This window comes from Populus alba, chromosome 10 (assembly GCF_005239225.2).
Source record: "Populus alba chromosome 10, ASM523922v2, whole genome shotgun sequence".
In the NCBI taxonomy this organism is placed as follows: domain Eukaryota; kingdom Viridiplantae; phylum Streptophyta; class Magnoliopsida; order Malpighiales; family Salicaceae; genus Populus; species Populus alba.
The window spans coordinates 11112241-11127036 of NC_133293.1; the positions used below are offsets into that span (position 1 = coordinate 11112241).

A 14796-nucleotide genomic window follows, 5' to 3' on the forward strand; every position below is an offset into this window, starting at 1 on the left:
TGTTTGAAAATGTGATTTTGATTATTTTTTAAAGTATTTTTTATTAAAAAAATATATTAATAATTTTTTTATTTTTAAAAAATTATTTTTAAATTAGTATATCAAAATAATTTAAAAACATCAAAAAATATATTAATTCAAAGAAAAAAAAACTTTTGAAACAGATGCCATTATCTATTTCATTGGTAGATTTTTTTTTTTTTTTTTTACTTTTCTTTTATTGTTTTCATTCAAAATTATTTTATTATTATTATTACCATGATAACGACAGTGAAGACGATGTCAAGTTTTCAAATCTCACATGCAAGTCACTTAATTTAATAGAAGTACATGTTATGCAGTCAATGGTATAAACGATATCAACATCTCGTTTATAATCAAAATCACGTACTAAATTGAATTTAAATTATATAAAAAAAAAATTGATAACCTATCATAATTTTTATATCTGAAATAAAATATTAAATTATACAATTTAATTTAATTATATTGTCTCAAATACTCATCGAAATGAACTGAGATAACAATATTGATTATATTTTATAGATAAGAACCCTTATATCTATTCAAAATGACATAAAATATATAGACGTTTTAAAAAAAGAATGAATATAGACCCATCTCATATTAATTGTTAATTAAATATTTGTTGATTTTTTTTTGAAAAACATATATTTATTGAAAAACTTCTTGTTCAAAATCTTTTCATTGGAATGCAGAGAAAAAAAAATTATAGAAATATTCTAATCAGAATTCTAATATTCTACTCAGATCAATCATAAATAAGATAAATATTAAACCAACACAAATCACATTACAAAATAAACAAATTAATGACTAATATAATTTTTACAATGTTAATAATTTAAAAACACACTACAATACTTAGCTTTAATAATTCAAAAGATATCACTATACATATCATATCATGAGAAGTTTCAACTTCAAAATTAGCCTAGCAATACCAAAAAAAAGAAAAAAAGAAGAAAGATTCGGGCAAAAAAGAAAAAGGAAAGATTAATAATATACCTTAAGAGGAACAAAAAATATCTTGATGAGGATTGATGTCAAGTGGAGAAAAAAATATTATTGCGTAGCAAATGGTTTTTGAAAGAAAAGAAAGAGGTGTACGAGAGAAACAACAAAAACAAGGTTTGTATTAATATATGTGTATTTTTGAAATATTATTTTTCATGTTAATTTCAAAAGAGATTACTGTAGCAAATTAGAGAGTTTCATATCTGATTTATTCCTATATCTTTTTAATAAATTGAATTTTATTTTAAATTTAAATTAATATAATAAAAAAAAATTAAAATACAATAATTTATTTAACTATTTGAATTAAATTTAATTCCCGGGTTAGAAGTAAGTTGCAAAGAAATCCATTGCACAAGGGTAGAATCTAAAAACAAACACTGTACATGGGCAAAATCCATAGAAAAATAAAAGTAAAGGGGCAAAACGTAACATAAGCCCATCGTGGGAGTAATGAGTGAAAGACAGAGGCAGGAGATTAATTTGCTCAAAAGTTCCATCAATCTTTCTGCCGTGCTCTTGATACAGGTTGTGTTTGTTTTTGTCTGGAAAAATATTTTCATGTTTTATATAATTTTAAATTGTTTTAATATTAATATAAAAAATAATTTTTTTAAAAAATAAAAAACTTTAAAAAATAACTTTTGCGAAATACTACCGTAGAGTAGGTAAACATATAGCATCTTGGTTTTGCCTTTTCTCTGTGTCTCCACATCTCTTGATTGTTTCTGTAAGTAAATTTGATTTAGATGTAAGACACACTACACCTCCTAGTGGTACACTACACCTCCTAGTGGCCAGCGAATGCGAATGTTTCCATACCTTTCCTTTACTGTTTGTTGTTCGAGAAAAAAAAAAAAACATGTAGTGGTAGTAGTAAAGGAAGAAGTTGATTGCTAGTCTAGAATCCAAGAGACTCCGTTTGAACCAAACAGTAATACCTCTCCCTCGGTACCATCCTTGTAAAAGATTACAAAAAGAGAAACTTTTCTTTTCTTCTCCTTTTCTTGGCTTTATTTTAGAGCATAGCATTGATAAAGGGTGGGGAGCGTCAAAGGCAGAGACACACACGCACTCACATAAACAAATTCAGTGATCACAAGAGAGAGTAAAGAATGCAAGCTTCAAACAAGTGGAAGAGGAATGCTCGTGGAAATCACGAAGAAGAATCGAAGAAGAAGGAGAGACACATAGTCACATGGACTCAACTGGTAATTAATCAATTTCTTTCTTTCTTTCTTGTTTATTGGAATTGCAGTATCTGATTGATTTGTTGGAGCACAGGAAGATGATATACTTCGGCAGCAGATCAGCCTAAATGGGACTGAAAAGTGAGAACAACCAAATTGATGTTTTTCTTTTAATTGCTCTTCAATGGTTTAAATCATTTGAGGGGTTTTGTGTGTTGCTGCAGTTGGGCTATCATTGCTTCTAAATTCAAGGATAAAACCACAAGACAATGCAGAAGAAGGTTAGTGGGTTATTGCAGCATATATACATGTATATACATCATCGCTCTGGTTGTCTTCTCTCCTCTACTTTGGGCCTTAATAAGCTATCAATTACTTCAGATGGTACACATATCTGAACTCCGATTTCAAGAAAGGCGGATGGTCACCAGAGGAAGACATGCTCTTGTGCGAGGTACTCTGATTTTGCTCTCTTTAGCATGCTATATAACCCTGTCTTGTCTTGGCTTTTTTCTTCAAATGTTTTTAATGGGAAAAAGGTTGCTTCAATTTGCAAAGTCAAAACTATGGTTTGATTTTTCTGCTTCATCATTGATTGCTCTTTTCCCTAGATAAACATGTTAAGTGGTCCTGTTTGCTCATCACTGCATCTGATAACTTCAGTTGGTCTGCAGGCACAAAAAATATTTGGAAACAGATGGACAGAAATTGCAAAGGTTGTTTCAGGCAGGTATACAATGTTTTTGCATGCTCCTCTTCTCAAATTATTCGCATATTTTTGCGTGGTTTAATGCTTATAATATCCTTATTTCAAAAATATGCTACTTCTGCAGAACGGATAATGCTGTGAAGAACCGTTTCTCCACGTTGTGCAAGAAGAGAGCAAAATACGAGGCTTTAGCAAAAGAGAACAAAAACACACACATCAACTTAAATAACAAAAGAATCATGTTACATCACGGGTTAAACGGAGACGGAGCACCAGAAAGTGATCCTCCAATTAAGAAGATAAGGTACAGTGCAGTTTTGGTATCAGTATACAATAGTACCAGGAAAAGTAACTAGCATAGTATAAAACTCATGTTTGTTCAAATGCAGGAAGTCCCACATCCCTGGTCTTGCAGGAAATTGCAACTTTGGAGACAGATCACACCCACAATGTGGAAATCAGCAACCTAGACCTCCATTTTCAGTGTTGGCCCAAAACTTTCACAACGTTAACGTGGCTTCCCGACATCATGTCAGCGGTGTCAAGGAGGTCTCCATTGATGGTAAAACACCTAAAACAAAGACTTTCCAATTAGGAGGTGGTTATTTTTTATTTCTTTTTATTTTTTGGTTAAATCCGGGTCCGAGAGACTTACACCCTGCATAAACAGGGTAGAGATACCCTGCTTCATCCTGCTGAAGCAAGGAAAGAAGACCCAGGGGTTGAGACAAATATTGAATCCCAATATCAATATCTAAGCCTCCATTAGCATTCCAATCCACCTACCGATTTCCTTCTTTATATGCATGACTAATCCTGATGCTCCAATCCCTTTGCTGAAGTCGAAAAAATTCCTGAACAAGAGGATCAGTCGCCAAACTGCTAGCTTTTTAGTTTAATACATTGAATACTACCTCTGAATCAACTTCTACTTCCACATTCTTATACTCCTTTGGCCATGTAAGGTCTAGCTCAAGCCCCATTCAAACTACCACAATTCAGCTTTCAAATCATTAGTTTTTTTTCCAGCTTTACAAAAACTGAGGAACGCTACAGGGGCTTTATGACAGACAACCAATAACATGCATAATCTATCATCTCTATCAATTTAGTCGGTGTTGATTGCTGATCATTCTCTGTGATAAATCTTTAATGTTGAATAATCTCTTTCCTTGCTATTCATTTAGCAGTTCAAAACAGTATGATTCAGAGACCATTTCTCAAAAAGGATGATCCAAAGATAACTGCTCTAATGCAACAAGCAGAGCTTCTCAGCTCACTTGCACTTAAAGTCAGTGAAGAAAATACAGACCAGAGTCTGGAAAATGCTTGGAAGGTGAGCTTTTGTTGTCAACATCTAAATATCTGATGCACTTGACCACTTGTGTAGGTGCAGTTTATCAATTTGACCTTCAGCGTTATAGAGATAAGCATAATTATAATGTCAAACTGGTTTTTACCCAAGATTAATCAACTTCCATGTTTCACCATGTATATGTGGTAACGTGGAAAGTTGAACTGATTACATTGATCTCACAGGCTCAGTACAACAGTACCCCCAAGTATATTCCTCCTTGACTCTTATTTTGCACACAGATTTTGCTTCTGTCCTCATATTTTTATATAACATGACATTCAGGTTCTCCAAGATTTCCTGAATCGGAGCAAAGAAAATGTACATGGACAAAAAATCTGTGACATTGATTTTAAACTTGATGATTTTAAAGACCTGATAGAGGATCTAAGGAGTAGTAATGATGGAAGTCGACCATCTTGGAGGTAATAGAAACAGGCGTTTTAATATTTGGGATTAAGCATGATTACTCATCATACAGTGTCTAATTTATGGTTAAAATGCTGTAGGCAACCTGGTTTATATGAGGAGTCTCCAGCCAGTTCTGAATACAGTACAGGATCAACTCTATTGCCATACCCAGCCCCTGACAAAACAGAACAAACTCAAGCTGAGATTGGTGCACTGCATAAGGATATTGAAATTGAAATGCAAATGGTTCGTATTGACAAAGAAAATTTTGTGGGTGCATGTGGTAAAGAAATTATTTCCAGTGCAGATATAACCCAAGGTAATGAATTTTTCATGTCTGATAGGGTTGGTGAAATGTACTTTTGTTTCTTGTCACGTGGAGATTAGGATGCCTTAAAACTACATCTGCTAATGAATTTAAATCTACTGCAGTGGAGATGTTTCCATCCTGTGATGAGCAAACAAAAAACGACATTGTTGTTTCTGCCTCATTGAGTACAGAGTTCAGTTCCCCTCTTCAAGTTACCCCACTTTTCAGATCCTTAGCAGCAGGAATTCCCAGCCCAAAATTTTCAGAGAGTGTAAGTCAACTTTGGCCATCAATTCTACCGACTATTAATCCATAAGTTCTGATTAAGTGGTGTTAGTTTGTGAACCTATCCCTTGTTGCTGTTAGTACTAGGAGGAACTGTCTCTCTAAAGATTAAGCCTCTAGTTTCATATGGCTTGCAGGGTTAGAGCTTACCACTAGGCAAAAGCATTAAAACTATAATGATTATGAATAGTTGCAGCTGATTTAGTTGCAGAAGTAGTACAACTTGAGTCTACATTACCACTGATTTTAGGGGTGATAGTAACAAGAATTGGAGGATTAGTGATTATCAAATCACCAGCAGCAAAAGTACTTGATTTTTTTTCTTTTGTTTTTCCTTTTATGAAGACTCCTATAAAGCTAATAATATAAAAACTAAAAGGGACCTAAGAATGTTACTAATAATTCATACTATTGTAGGACACTGAGCTTGCTGTCGTAGTTCAAGCATTAGCATTAGCATTAGCAGTAAGGGTGATAGCACTTTGTGTGTTAGCTAATTATCTATCACTAAATGGACTTTTATGTGATGTTAATCAAGCCATTATCATGAATTCAAACTAGGTGTCCACCGTCAAGCCAGTAAGCTAGTAGGAGATGGTGTTCCTATGGATCTGCTGATCATGAATTAAATCACTAGGACTATTTGATAACTCATAATTGTGCTGATGACAGACATAGCAGTAGTAGCTATTGTGTATATAACTATTCCAGTAGAATTCATGAATTCCATTTATCCCATAACCTAGATACATTCTTCGACATTAATACTACTAAACTCGACCTTTTGAAATTGTCAAATTCAATCCGAAGCCAAAGTTTTGAATGCGTAAGCAAAATTTATTCTACAAAAACTTTTGTAAGCTTCCACAAACTTGCACCGCAAATAAGGTTAAACTGTTACCAAAAGCATTTTTAAATACTCTTTGTTGATGAAATAAAAGGAGAAACATGCTTTAAATCTATATAATGCAAGCCTCTTACCCCAGTAATATCACACTTCCAAGACTTATGCACACTACATATCAAATCTGCATGTATATTGATTAGGATTGCGAACATCCATGCCTGACACATTCTGTGTTCCTTTCAAGAAACTTCCTTGCACGATGTTGGTTCTACTGGTAGGCATCACCCAATTTATACGATTCTATTGTCCTTTTTGTTTGTTTCCCCTATAAATTTAGCTTTCACTGTTAATCGAAAAGAAATCAAACATCATCATATCCTCATAGGGCAAGTTTGTGACCTTCGTTGTAAGAGGTAGAACAGCAAACCTAAAGGCTTACTAGACAATCAGATGAGTAATTATATTTGAACCGCTCTGAATTTTCCTGTTTAGTTCTCATCGGTCATAACTGCAATCTGAGCAATCTATTTACTAGAATAGCCTTGTCAAATTCCATCCACTAGGAAGCTCAACCAGATCTTTTGTTTAAGATGCTACCTCGAAAATGCTTTGATTGGATCATTGCCCACTGATGTAAAAGGTTAAATGTACTCTTATGTGAAGCGTATTTCCTCCGGCCAGTCAATCTAGGTTGATCGTTCTGCATTTGCAAGCATGTTTTGTAGAATGAACGGTCTATGGGCAACACTGTAAACAGGATTCCAAGTATGCTCACGTCTTTGCAAAAGTAATCAATGTAACAGCCACTATGATAGCTTAAATCATCCCCATATCTTCAGTATTTAAAGGGCCACTTGTCAGAATGATTCATGAGATTGCCGTTCTGCAATCAGCATGGAGACCACATGTAGTTAATTGCCAAAAGCAATCATAGATGTCCTCATTAGTTAACTGCGCCGTGTTTTCTTTCTTTCTTTCTTTTATTCTGGTACGGGTACTAGCATCCTATAAACACACATGTCGTACCTAGATATGGATTTTTTTCAAAATTTGATTCGAGGCTACTAACCATTTCATTTGGCGATTTTCTTTTCAGGAGAGAAACTTCCTACTAAAAACACTTGGAGTGGAGTCCCCTTGCCCTGGTCCAAGCATCAATCCTTTGCAACCACCACTCTGCAAACGCTCACTTCTGCAGAGTCTATAGCAAACCTCTCTGAACTATCTCGTATGAAGAACACGGTTTAGCCCGTCATATCTGGTCTTTAACTGCCCTGGACCGTATGGCATTTGTTGAGTTGTGTCTTCTCTAGTTTACCATCAGTTCCTAGGATTGCAGCTACCATGGCCTGAAGTTTTATAAAGAGGCATGTTGAGATCTGCATTCCAAGACAGGACCCCGGGCTAGAATGTTGCGGTACATTCTAGCATCTTGGACACATCTAACAAAGTGATCCGAGGAAGGTTTTCTTTTGTTTGTCTTGATTTGGTTGCGGGTTTTCTATCTTCTCATCCAGTTTTTGGCCTTTGATCAGCCATCTGTACAGACCCTTTTATGCAAGTCCGTAGACGGAGTGTAATTACATACAGGCAACTCGCCTACATATGATTAAAGAAACAGAGATAAAAGGAAGGGGAAAAAGAGAGTAAAGGAGGATTAACCAGCTGATTGGATTCCTATTTGTTGTTTTTGGGTGTGCAAATGGTATATAATAAGTTTTCTGTGTTTCTGTTTTCTAATGTAGCAACTATAACTCGATGTGATTGCAATGAAAATTGTTCTAGTTTTTGTGTGCATATATTTATCATTTTATCTATTTTGTCTTCATTTTGTCAACTCTAACCAAACTCCATTAACAAAAGTGTGACAATTCTGCACCAGAAAGAGGAAAAAAACAGAAGCTCGAGAAGGAACGTTTCAGTACTTCTCGATCTTCATAGCTCTTGGGAGCAAGGACAAAACGCAAAGAAAATGCCACCATAGATGAAAGGAGAATTAGGTACCTACGTGACTCGCATTATTGCAGCTTCTTCAGCTCTCTCCATTTCTTCCATGTGCCAGAGATAGCTTTCTTCCCTGACAGAAATGCAAGAAAGTAAAGAAGAAGAAAAAAGGAAAGGAAATGGAAACGTTCTTACCCACAAAGGATGGAAAAACAACTTGTGTTGTTGCTGTAGCATCAGAGAAAGCCTCCAGATCTCCAATGCTGTCTTTCTGAGTTTGTTTCACTCGTGTTTTGGGGAAGAAGGGTCCTAAGGATTCTGTTATTTGGTATGGTGGACTCATAGTGGTGGTGGTGGAGGACATCTGGAAAAGTGCAATGATGAAGAAAGCTAGAGGTACAAGTAAAAATTGTTAAAGAAGGAGAGGGAAGCTCATACAAAATAAAGTGCACTCATTGGCTATATAACTTTCTCGAGGGAAGGTTTAGTTGACTATTTTGACCACTTTGTCCACCTGAATTCATATGGCGTCATGATATTCGTATCGAGGGTTAGGAACGATGCGCACGCCGATTCTTCCACTTACCCTGCTTAACCCGCGTGGTTCAAGCCCATTCAAGATTAATAGCGACGCTTAGAATGCCGGGAAAAAAAAACACACAGCACTTCGTGGTTTAGTTACAAGACCATATCTTTTTTTTTTTTATTCTTTATATAAGGAGTTTGTACCAGTTTATACATATCTCAATTAATTCTTTACAGATTTTAAAATTAATGATCAAATAAATCTCTAGTAACATCAATATTAATAGTAATTTTAGAGCTTCGAATCTGAAATCACAAAAAAAATAAATCTCATCTCAAAATTTTTATTATTGGACTACCTATTAAATGGTTAGATATTTGGTTTTTTTCTTTTATGTAAGAAAGAGAGAGAGAGAGAGAATGGGAACTTCATTTTCATCACAATCCATGTTAAAGATTTTTTTATAAAATAAATTATTTGGAATTTTTATTTTAAAAATAAATTTAGTTTGATTATAAAAACAGACTTGAATATAATAAAACACTGAGCTATAAAATATGATAATAAACACTACAATACCTTTTTTAAAAAGTCTTATTTGATTACATTTCCAAATCATTTTATAACTTAATTCTTTCGTCAATTTTGTGCTATTTTCTAGTTTTGTTTTTGTTTTTTTTAATTAAAAAAAATAAGAAGAGTTAAGCAAGGTGGAGGTTTTTGATTGGGAAAAAAGGTATTTTTGGAATAAAAGAGTACTAAGATGAGGATGGTTGATATTGATTGAGGATTATTTAATTATTTCTAATAATATGACTAGTTGATTAGTTAGGATAAACTATAGTTATAAAGATATTGATTGTTTGTTTAAAAATAGTTTTTTTTAAAATAGTTTTTATGAAAGGTAAATTCCTAAAAAATAAATTATTTTATGATATTTGATCGTATTATAAAAAATGAACTGGAAAACACTTTTTAATATGGCTATGCCAGATGAATTGGAAAATAATTTATTAATATTTTAATTAATTTATTTAAGTTTATTAAGAGAATAAGGATCAAATATGACAAATAAAAAAGTTGAAGGATGATGAAATTAAAAAAAATATTTTAATTTGATAAATTATTTAAATAAAAAAATGGACACTAAATATGATATATAAAAAGTTTCAATTAAAAAAAAAGAAAGAAAAACAAATAACAATAAAATAAACAAGGACTAAAGTTGATATAAAAACAAATTAAATCAAATTATAAAAAAAAATTGAAAAAAAATCAAAAACAGTATTTAAAATAAAATATAGAGCAATCAAAAAGTTGAGGGTCAAATTTAATATAATTAACAAAAAAATAAAATTTATTACAGAAAATATATTTCACTCAAAATAAAAATTTTTATATATAAATTAAACCAATTCTTTTTTACTAGAAAATATTTTTTATTTCCAAACTTTTATAATAATAAACAAACATAAAAAATTTTTAAAAAATAATTTACAAAAATCTACTTTTCATGAAACAATCAATACCTAAGCTGTAATTAACTCCTATGTGCAGTCTGGCATTTATTAAATATTAAATGATCATGATTATGTACTTTCAAAGGTTAATCAAAGCAACTTACCTGCTCGTTATTTTATGTGCTTATACTCAAATAGGTTTCAATATGGCTCTTGTCAGGTAAGTTTAGCCCTAGATAAAACCATGCAAACGTTGTTTTTAGTGATATATGTTTTAAAAAATTAATGTGTTTTTTTTTAAATATCATAATTAAAAAAACATGATATTCAAGTTTTTTATGGTTAAGAAACATGACATTTCAAATAAATTATAAAACATGTTGCATAAATTACGATAAAAAGAGAGGAGAAAAAAAAACTCTGGAGATGAATCAAAATTTTAATTACAGCATTACTGGTATTATAAAAAAGATCTTGACAAGACAAATTCAATAGCATTATGAAATGACCAAAATTAACTGCACTTGTTGTTCAAAGATGACACATATCTAATCATACGGATGATAATTTAATCTAAACCCAATGAATATTAATCTCACCTGAATAAATGAGTATTTTTTGGATAATTATTTTACATGATAGATAATAAATAAGATATATGTGTGTGTGTTAACTATAATATTTTTACTAAATAATAAATAGTAGTCAAATAATAGATACTCATACAAATATTCAAAACTTGACAAATACTTTATAAATATTTAAATTTCTCATCTAATAAGTAATGAGGATGAATACCAAGAAATCTGCCTCTATGCAGACTCAGTTGCTTTTTGTGGCAAATATAACCCACTTCAATCGTTATTGGTGACTTTTTTTTAGTGTTGTTAAATTTATTTTGTTGAGTTTTTCCCGATAATATATGTTATGACTGTGGTTTTAGCATGTTTTTGATGTTTATTTTTATTTTTATTTTTATTTTCTATTTTTTAATTGTAATTTGTTTTTCAATTGTGATGTGTATAAATTATATTATTTTATATTTTTTTAAATTGTGTTATTTTAACATTTTTTTATTATAAAAAAACCATTTTAATAAGCAAAAATAGCTGTTATTAGTAATTCAACTACATAAATGCAATCCAACAGTCTAATGCATAAGATAAAGCACCATTGGAAGTCACGAATGTCATACAAGTCTTTGAATCTCCCTATGATTTTCAGTCTTTCCACATGACTATTTTTTATATTATTTTTATTATCTTCATATTATCTTTTTAAATATATATTTTAAAAAAAATTAAATGAGTATTTTGTGAAAATTATTTTTTTCTCTATGAATAAATCAAAATGATTCACATCTGATTTACTCTTATAGTATTTTTAAATATTAAATTCCATTTAAAATTTAATTATTAACACTTAAAAGAATTTAGATATGAGATTTCATTAAAATTTCTAAATTGAATTTAATTTAAATAACAACTCAAAATAGAAAAATAATGAAGTTTATAACTCGCGGAAGTCATCAACGATTTTTTTTTTAAAAAAATGTCATATAAAATTTTAAAAGCTAATTTAAATTTTAAAAAAAATAAATCAAACTCTATTCTTATACAATAATAAATGTTCTATTTTATAAAACTCTACAAGTAAAAAAGAATTACACTTTTAGTATAAAATTAAAAGAGTTTGAAATAAGATAGGATTAAAACTATTTTGAAAGCAGATAAAACTACAACAACTTAGTTATGATAAAATTACATGCATTTATCTTTTTAATGAAAAAAATATTTGTTAGTAATAAAATAAATAAGATGTTTTTTTATGATTAATGAATTTTTTTACAAAGCATTCCTTTTAAATTTTTTTAAAATATACAGGTTTTAACATTCTATTAATTAATTATAAAAAAGATAGATGCACATGATTTTATCTTAACTAAATTGTTTTAGTTTTTCCTCCTTTCAAAATTGTAATTTTTCCTCTTTCCAAAACAATTTAATCCTATCTCGTGTCAAACTTTTTTAACATTACACCAAAAACACAATTTTTTTTTTTACCAACAGGGCTTGTATAAAGAATAAGTCTCTTGGGATTTAGAGTTTTAAAAAGTTTGAATTATAGTGTGTTTTACTTGAAAATATATTAAAATATATATTTTTTAATTTTTTATATCAACACATTAAAATTATCAAAACAAATACTAACATATTAATTTAATATTTTTTCAATCCAAAAATATATAAAAAAATATAAATTGTGTCAAACACCCCTTAACTGCTTGCTTTCCTCTTCAATTCCTTTAAAAACCAAAAACAAATACATACGATTAATTTATTTATCTTTGGCACCTTACACGCGTATAAAGAACAGGATAAAGTTTGTTGTTCGTATCCCACATCGGAAAGAAAGCAGCAAAGACAGGACGAAAAGCGTATAAAATAAAATGGACGGGCTTCTTTGTAACATACTTACCTGGACCGGGTCTTTGGGCGATCAATAAGGCTCAGGCCTAGGCTGGTGGCTCGCATTGCACTCAGCGGGTGCACCAGTTTAACATCTCCCCAAGTGGGAGAGTGTACGTCAAAATTTGTGGTAGAGGGGGCCTGCGCTAGCCGCGGCCCCTGTCTAAATGAGTATGAACTATTCTCACTCATGCCCTATTGACTAACTTATGGTCGATATTCCTGCTTGAGATTTCTAAAATAGGGGTGTAATTAATAGATTATTCTATATTATTATAATCACAAGTAACTGTTTATTGTTACATTTGTGAATATAATAAAAGGTGATTGTTACTGATCGTACTATGCATCACTTCTATAATTTCAATCTTGCCCTTTCCAGGTTATTTCTGCTTTTGTGTGTGTGTGTGTGTTCTCGGGAGAGAGAGTTTCATATTTCAAGAGGATATATTTTAGTACTCTCTCTTGAACTCCAATCTTTGGGAGCAAATCAAATAAACTTCGAGGTAGTCCACCAACTTTGTGTCAAGTTGTAAATAGAGATAAATAGAAAAAAGCATTACCAAGTATACTTAAAAGAATTGGGTTTTTCTCTGGGACTATTCATTATCTTTTTTATTTTTTTAAAATTTCATCCTTATGTTTTTTTTTCTTTTTATTTAATCATTTTGTGACATAATTCCATAATATAAAAAAAATATAGAGGAAAATTAAAAAAACTAGTTCCAAGTGCTTAATTAGGTATTCCAATGCTAGACTTAGTTATAGAAGTTGACACGTGGAATCTCCTAGCAACATTCAAGCACTATCCAGCATTAAAATTAAAAATTCTAAGTTTTTTTTACGAGGCTTATCCCTAACTTAGCCTTATCGAAACATAATCATCTTTGCTAAGCTACCCACTAGGCAAGTCATGACATATATTCGCAATTAACTAATCAAAATCAACCACATAGTATAATTAGAACTAGTTACATGACCCGTGCGATGCCGCGGGTCATTTGTTTTGCATAAAAAATATATAAAAAAATTAAAATTTAAAAATCTTGGGTTTTTCTACAAAGCTACACTGAAGAATCTTGGGTTTGGATGTAACACTTGATCTGAGAGTAATATTTATACCATTAACAATAACATTAAACTTACATGACCTAAGTTTAAGTGAGCCTAGTTGCAATACTGGACCCGAAAATATTGGATGTGGGTCTGACTATAAGATCGTGTCATAAAAGTGTGATAATTAAATAGATTAATTAAAAAAAAGAAAAAAATTAACAAGAAGAAAAAAACTAATGAAGAAAAAAAAAATTAAATTAATTGGGTTAACCCTTTAAACCATGTTATCCCATAAAACTTGAGATTCACGTCATGAAAGTTTGATAACTAAATAGAAAAAAAAAATGACGGGTTTATTCAGAATTAACTGGGTTAACCCATCAAACCAAGTTAACCCGTCAAACCCAGGATATGTGTAATGAAAGTCTGATAATTAAATAGAAAGAAAATTAATTTTAACAAACTAAACTAAATGAAAAAAATAATTAAAAAAAAATATGAGTTAACTCGTCAAATCAGGTTAACCTATTACACCTAGGATCCGTATCATAAAAATCTGATAACTAAATAAAAAAAAAAATTTAACATTAACAAACTAAATAAAAAAAATCATTAAAAAAAACAAAAAAGAGAAAAAAACAATTATATAATTATAATTATAATTATAATAGTATATTATATTAATAAGTAAATATATTAAAGATAGGAAAGTAAAAGGCGTGGGAACATGACCCGCGTGATGCCGCAGGTTATTATTATTTTTTTTAATAAAAAATACAAAAAAAACTAAGATTTAAAAGTGTTAGGTCTTTCTGCAAAGCTATATCAAAGAATCTTGAGTTTGGCTATAACGTCTAACTTAAAAGTAATATTTATAATAACATTAAACTTGCATGACCCAGTAGGTCTAGCTCCAATACCATACCCAATAGCCTTAGATGCAGATTTGGCTGAAAGGTCATGTCATAAAAGTATGATAATTAAATAAATTAATTCAAAATAAAAAAACCAATAGAAAGAAAAAAACTTATGAAGAAAAAGAAAAAAATCTGAATTAACTAGGTTAACCTATCAAACATTGGATTCATGTCGTGAAAGTTTGATAACTAAATAGAAAAAAAATTGACGGGTTAACCCAAAATTAACTAGGCTAACCCGTCAAACCAGGTTACCTGTCAAATCTGGGATCCGTGTCATG

The 14796-nt window shown here is 30.8% G+C and overlaps 2 protein-coding genes, 1 long non-coding RNA gene and 1 other non-coding gene across 5 annotated transcripts in view; 2 read left to right on the forward strand and 2 right to left on the reverse strand.

The window, feature by feature from the left end:
• Positions 1 to 14796, reverse strand: part of LOC118046554 (probable serine/threonine-protein kinase PBL3) — a 49217-nt gene that overhangs the window by 3278 nt on the left and 31143 nt on the right. The gene's annotated exons all lie outside the window — the stretch shown is intronic.
• LOC118046559 (transcription factor MYB124) lies at positions 1785 to 7941 on the forward strand. Of its 2 annotated transcripts, none has more exons than XM_035055517.2 (12): positions 1785 to 2249; positions 2323 to 2369; positions 2453 to 2509; positions 2610 to 2682; positions 2903 to 2958; positions 3062 to 3241; positions 3327 to 3499; positions 4128 to 4273; positions 4577 to 4716; positions 4801 to 5021; positions 5135 to 5283; positions 7241 to 7941. In XM_035055517.2, exons 1-12 carry the CDS (start codon positions 2154 to 2156, stop codon positions 7349 to 7351), a joined length of 1449 nt encoding a protein of 482 aa, XP_034911408.1. In that variant the 5' UTR covers positions 1785 to 2153; the 3' UTR covers positions 7352 to 7941. The 2 variants fall into 2 exon arrangements, with proteins under 2 accessions (XP_034911408.1, XP_034911407.1); XM_035055516.2 differs by having other exon boundaries at positions 1786 to 2249; positions 4125 to 4273.
• Positions 3191 to 8562, reverse strand: LOC140955979 (uncharacterized). The gene is made up of 3 exons (XR_012170818.1): positions 8149 to 8562; positions 3593 to 4877; positions 3191 to 3508 (listed from the first exon to the last, which is right to left on the reverse strand). It is a non-coding gene; the product is annotated as an uncharacterized lncRNA (long non-coding RNA).
• Positions 12545 to 12704, forward strand: LOC118046625 (U1 spliceosomal RNA). Its single transcript, XR_004687208.2, has one exon. It is a non-coding gene; the product is annotated as a U1 spliceosomal RNA (small nuclear RNA).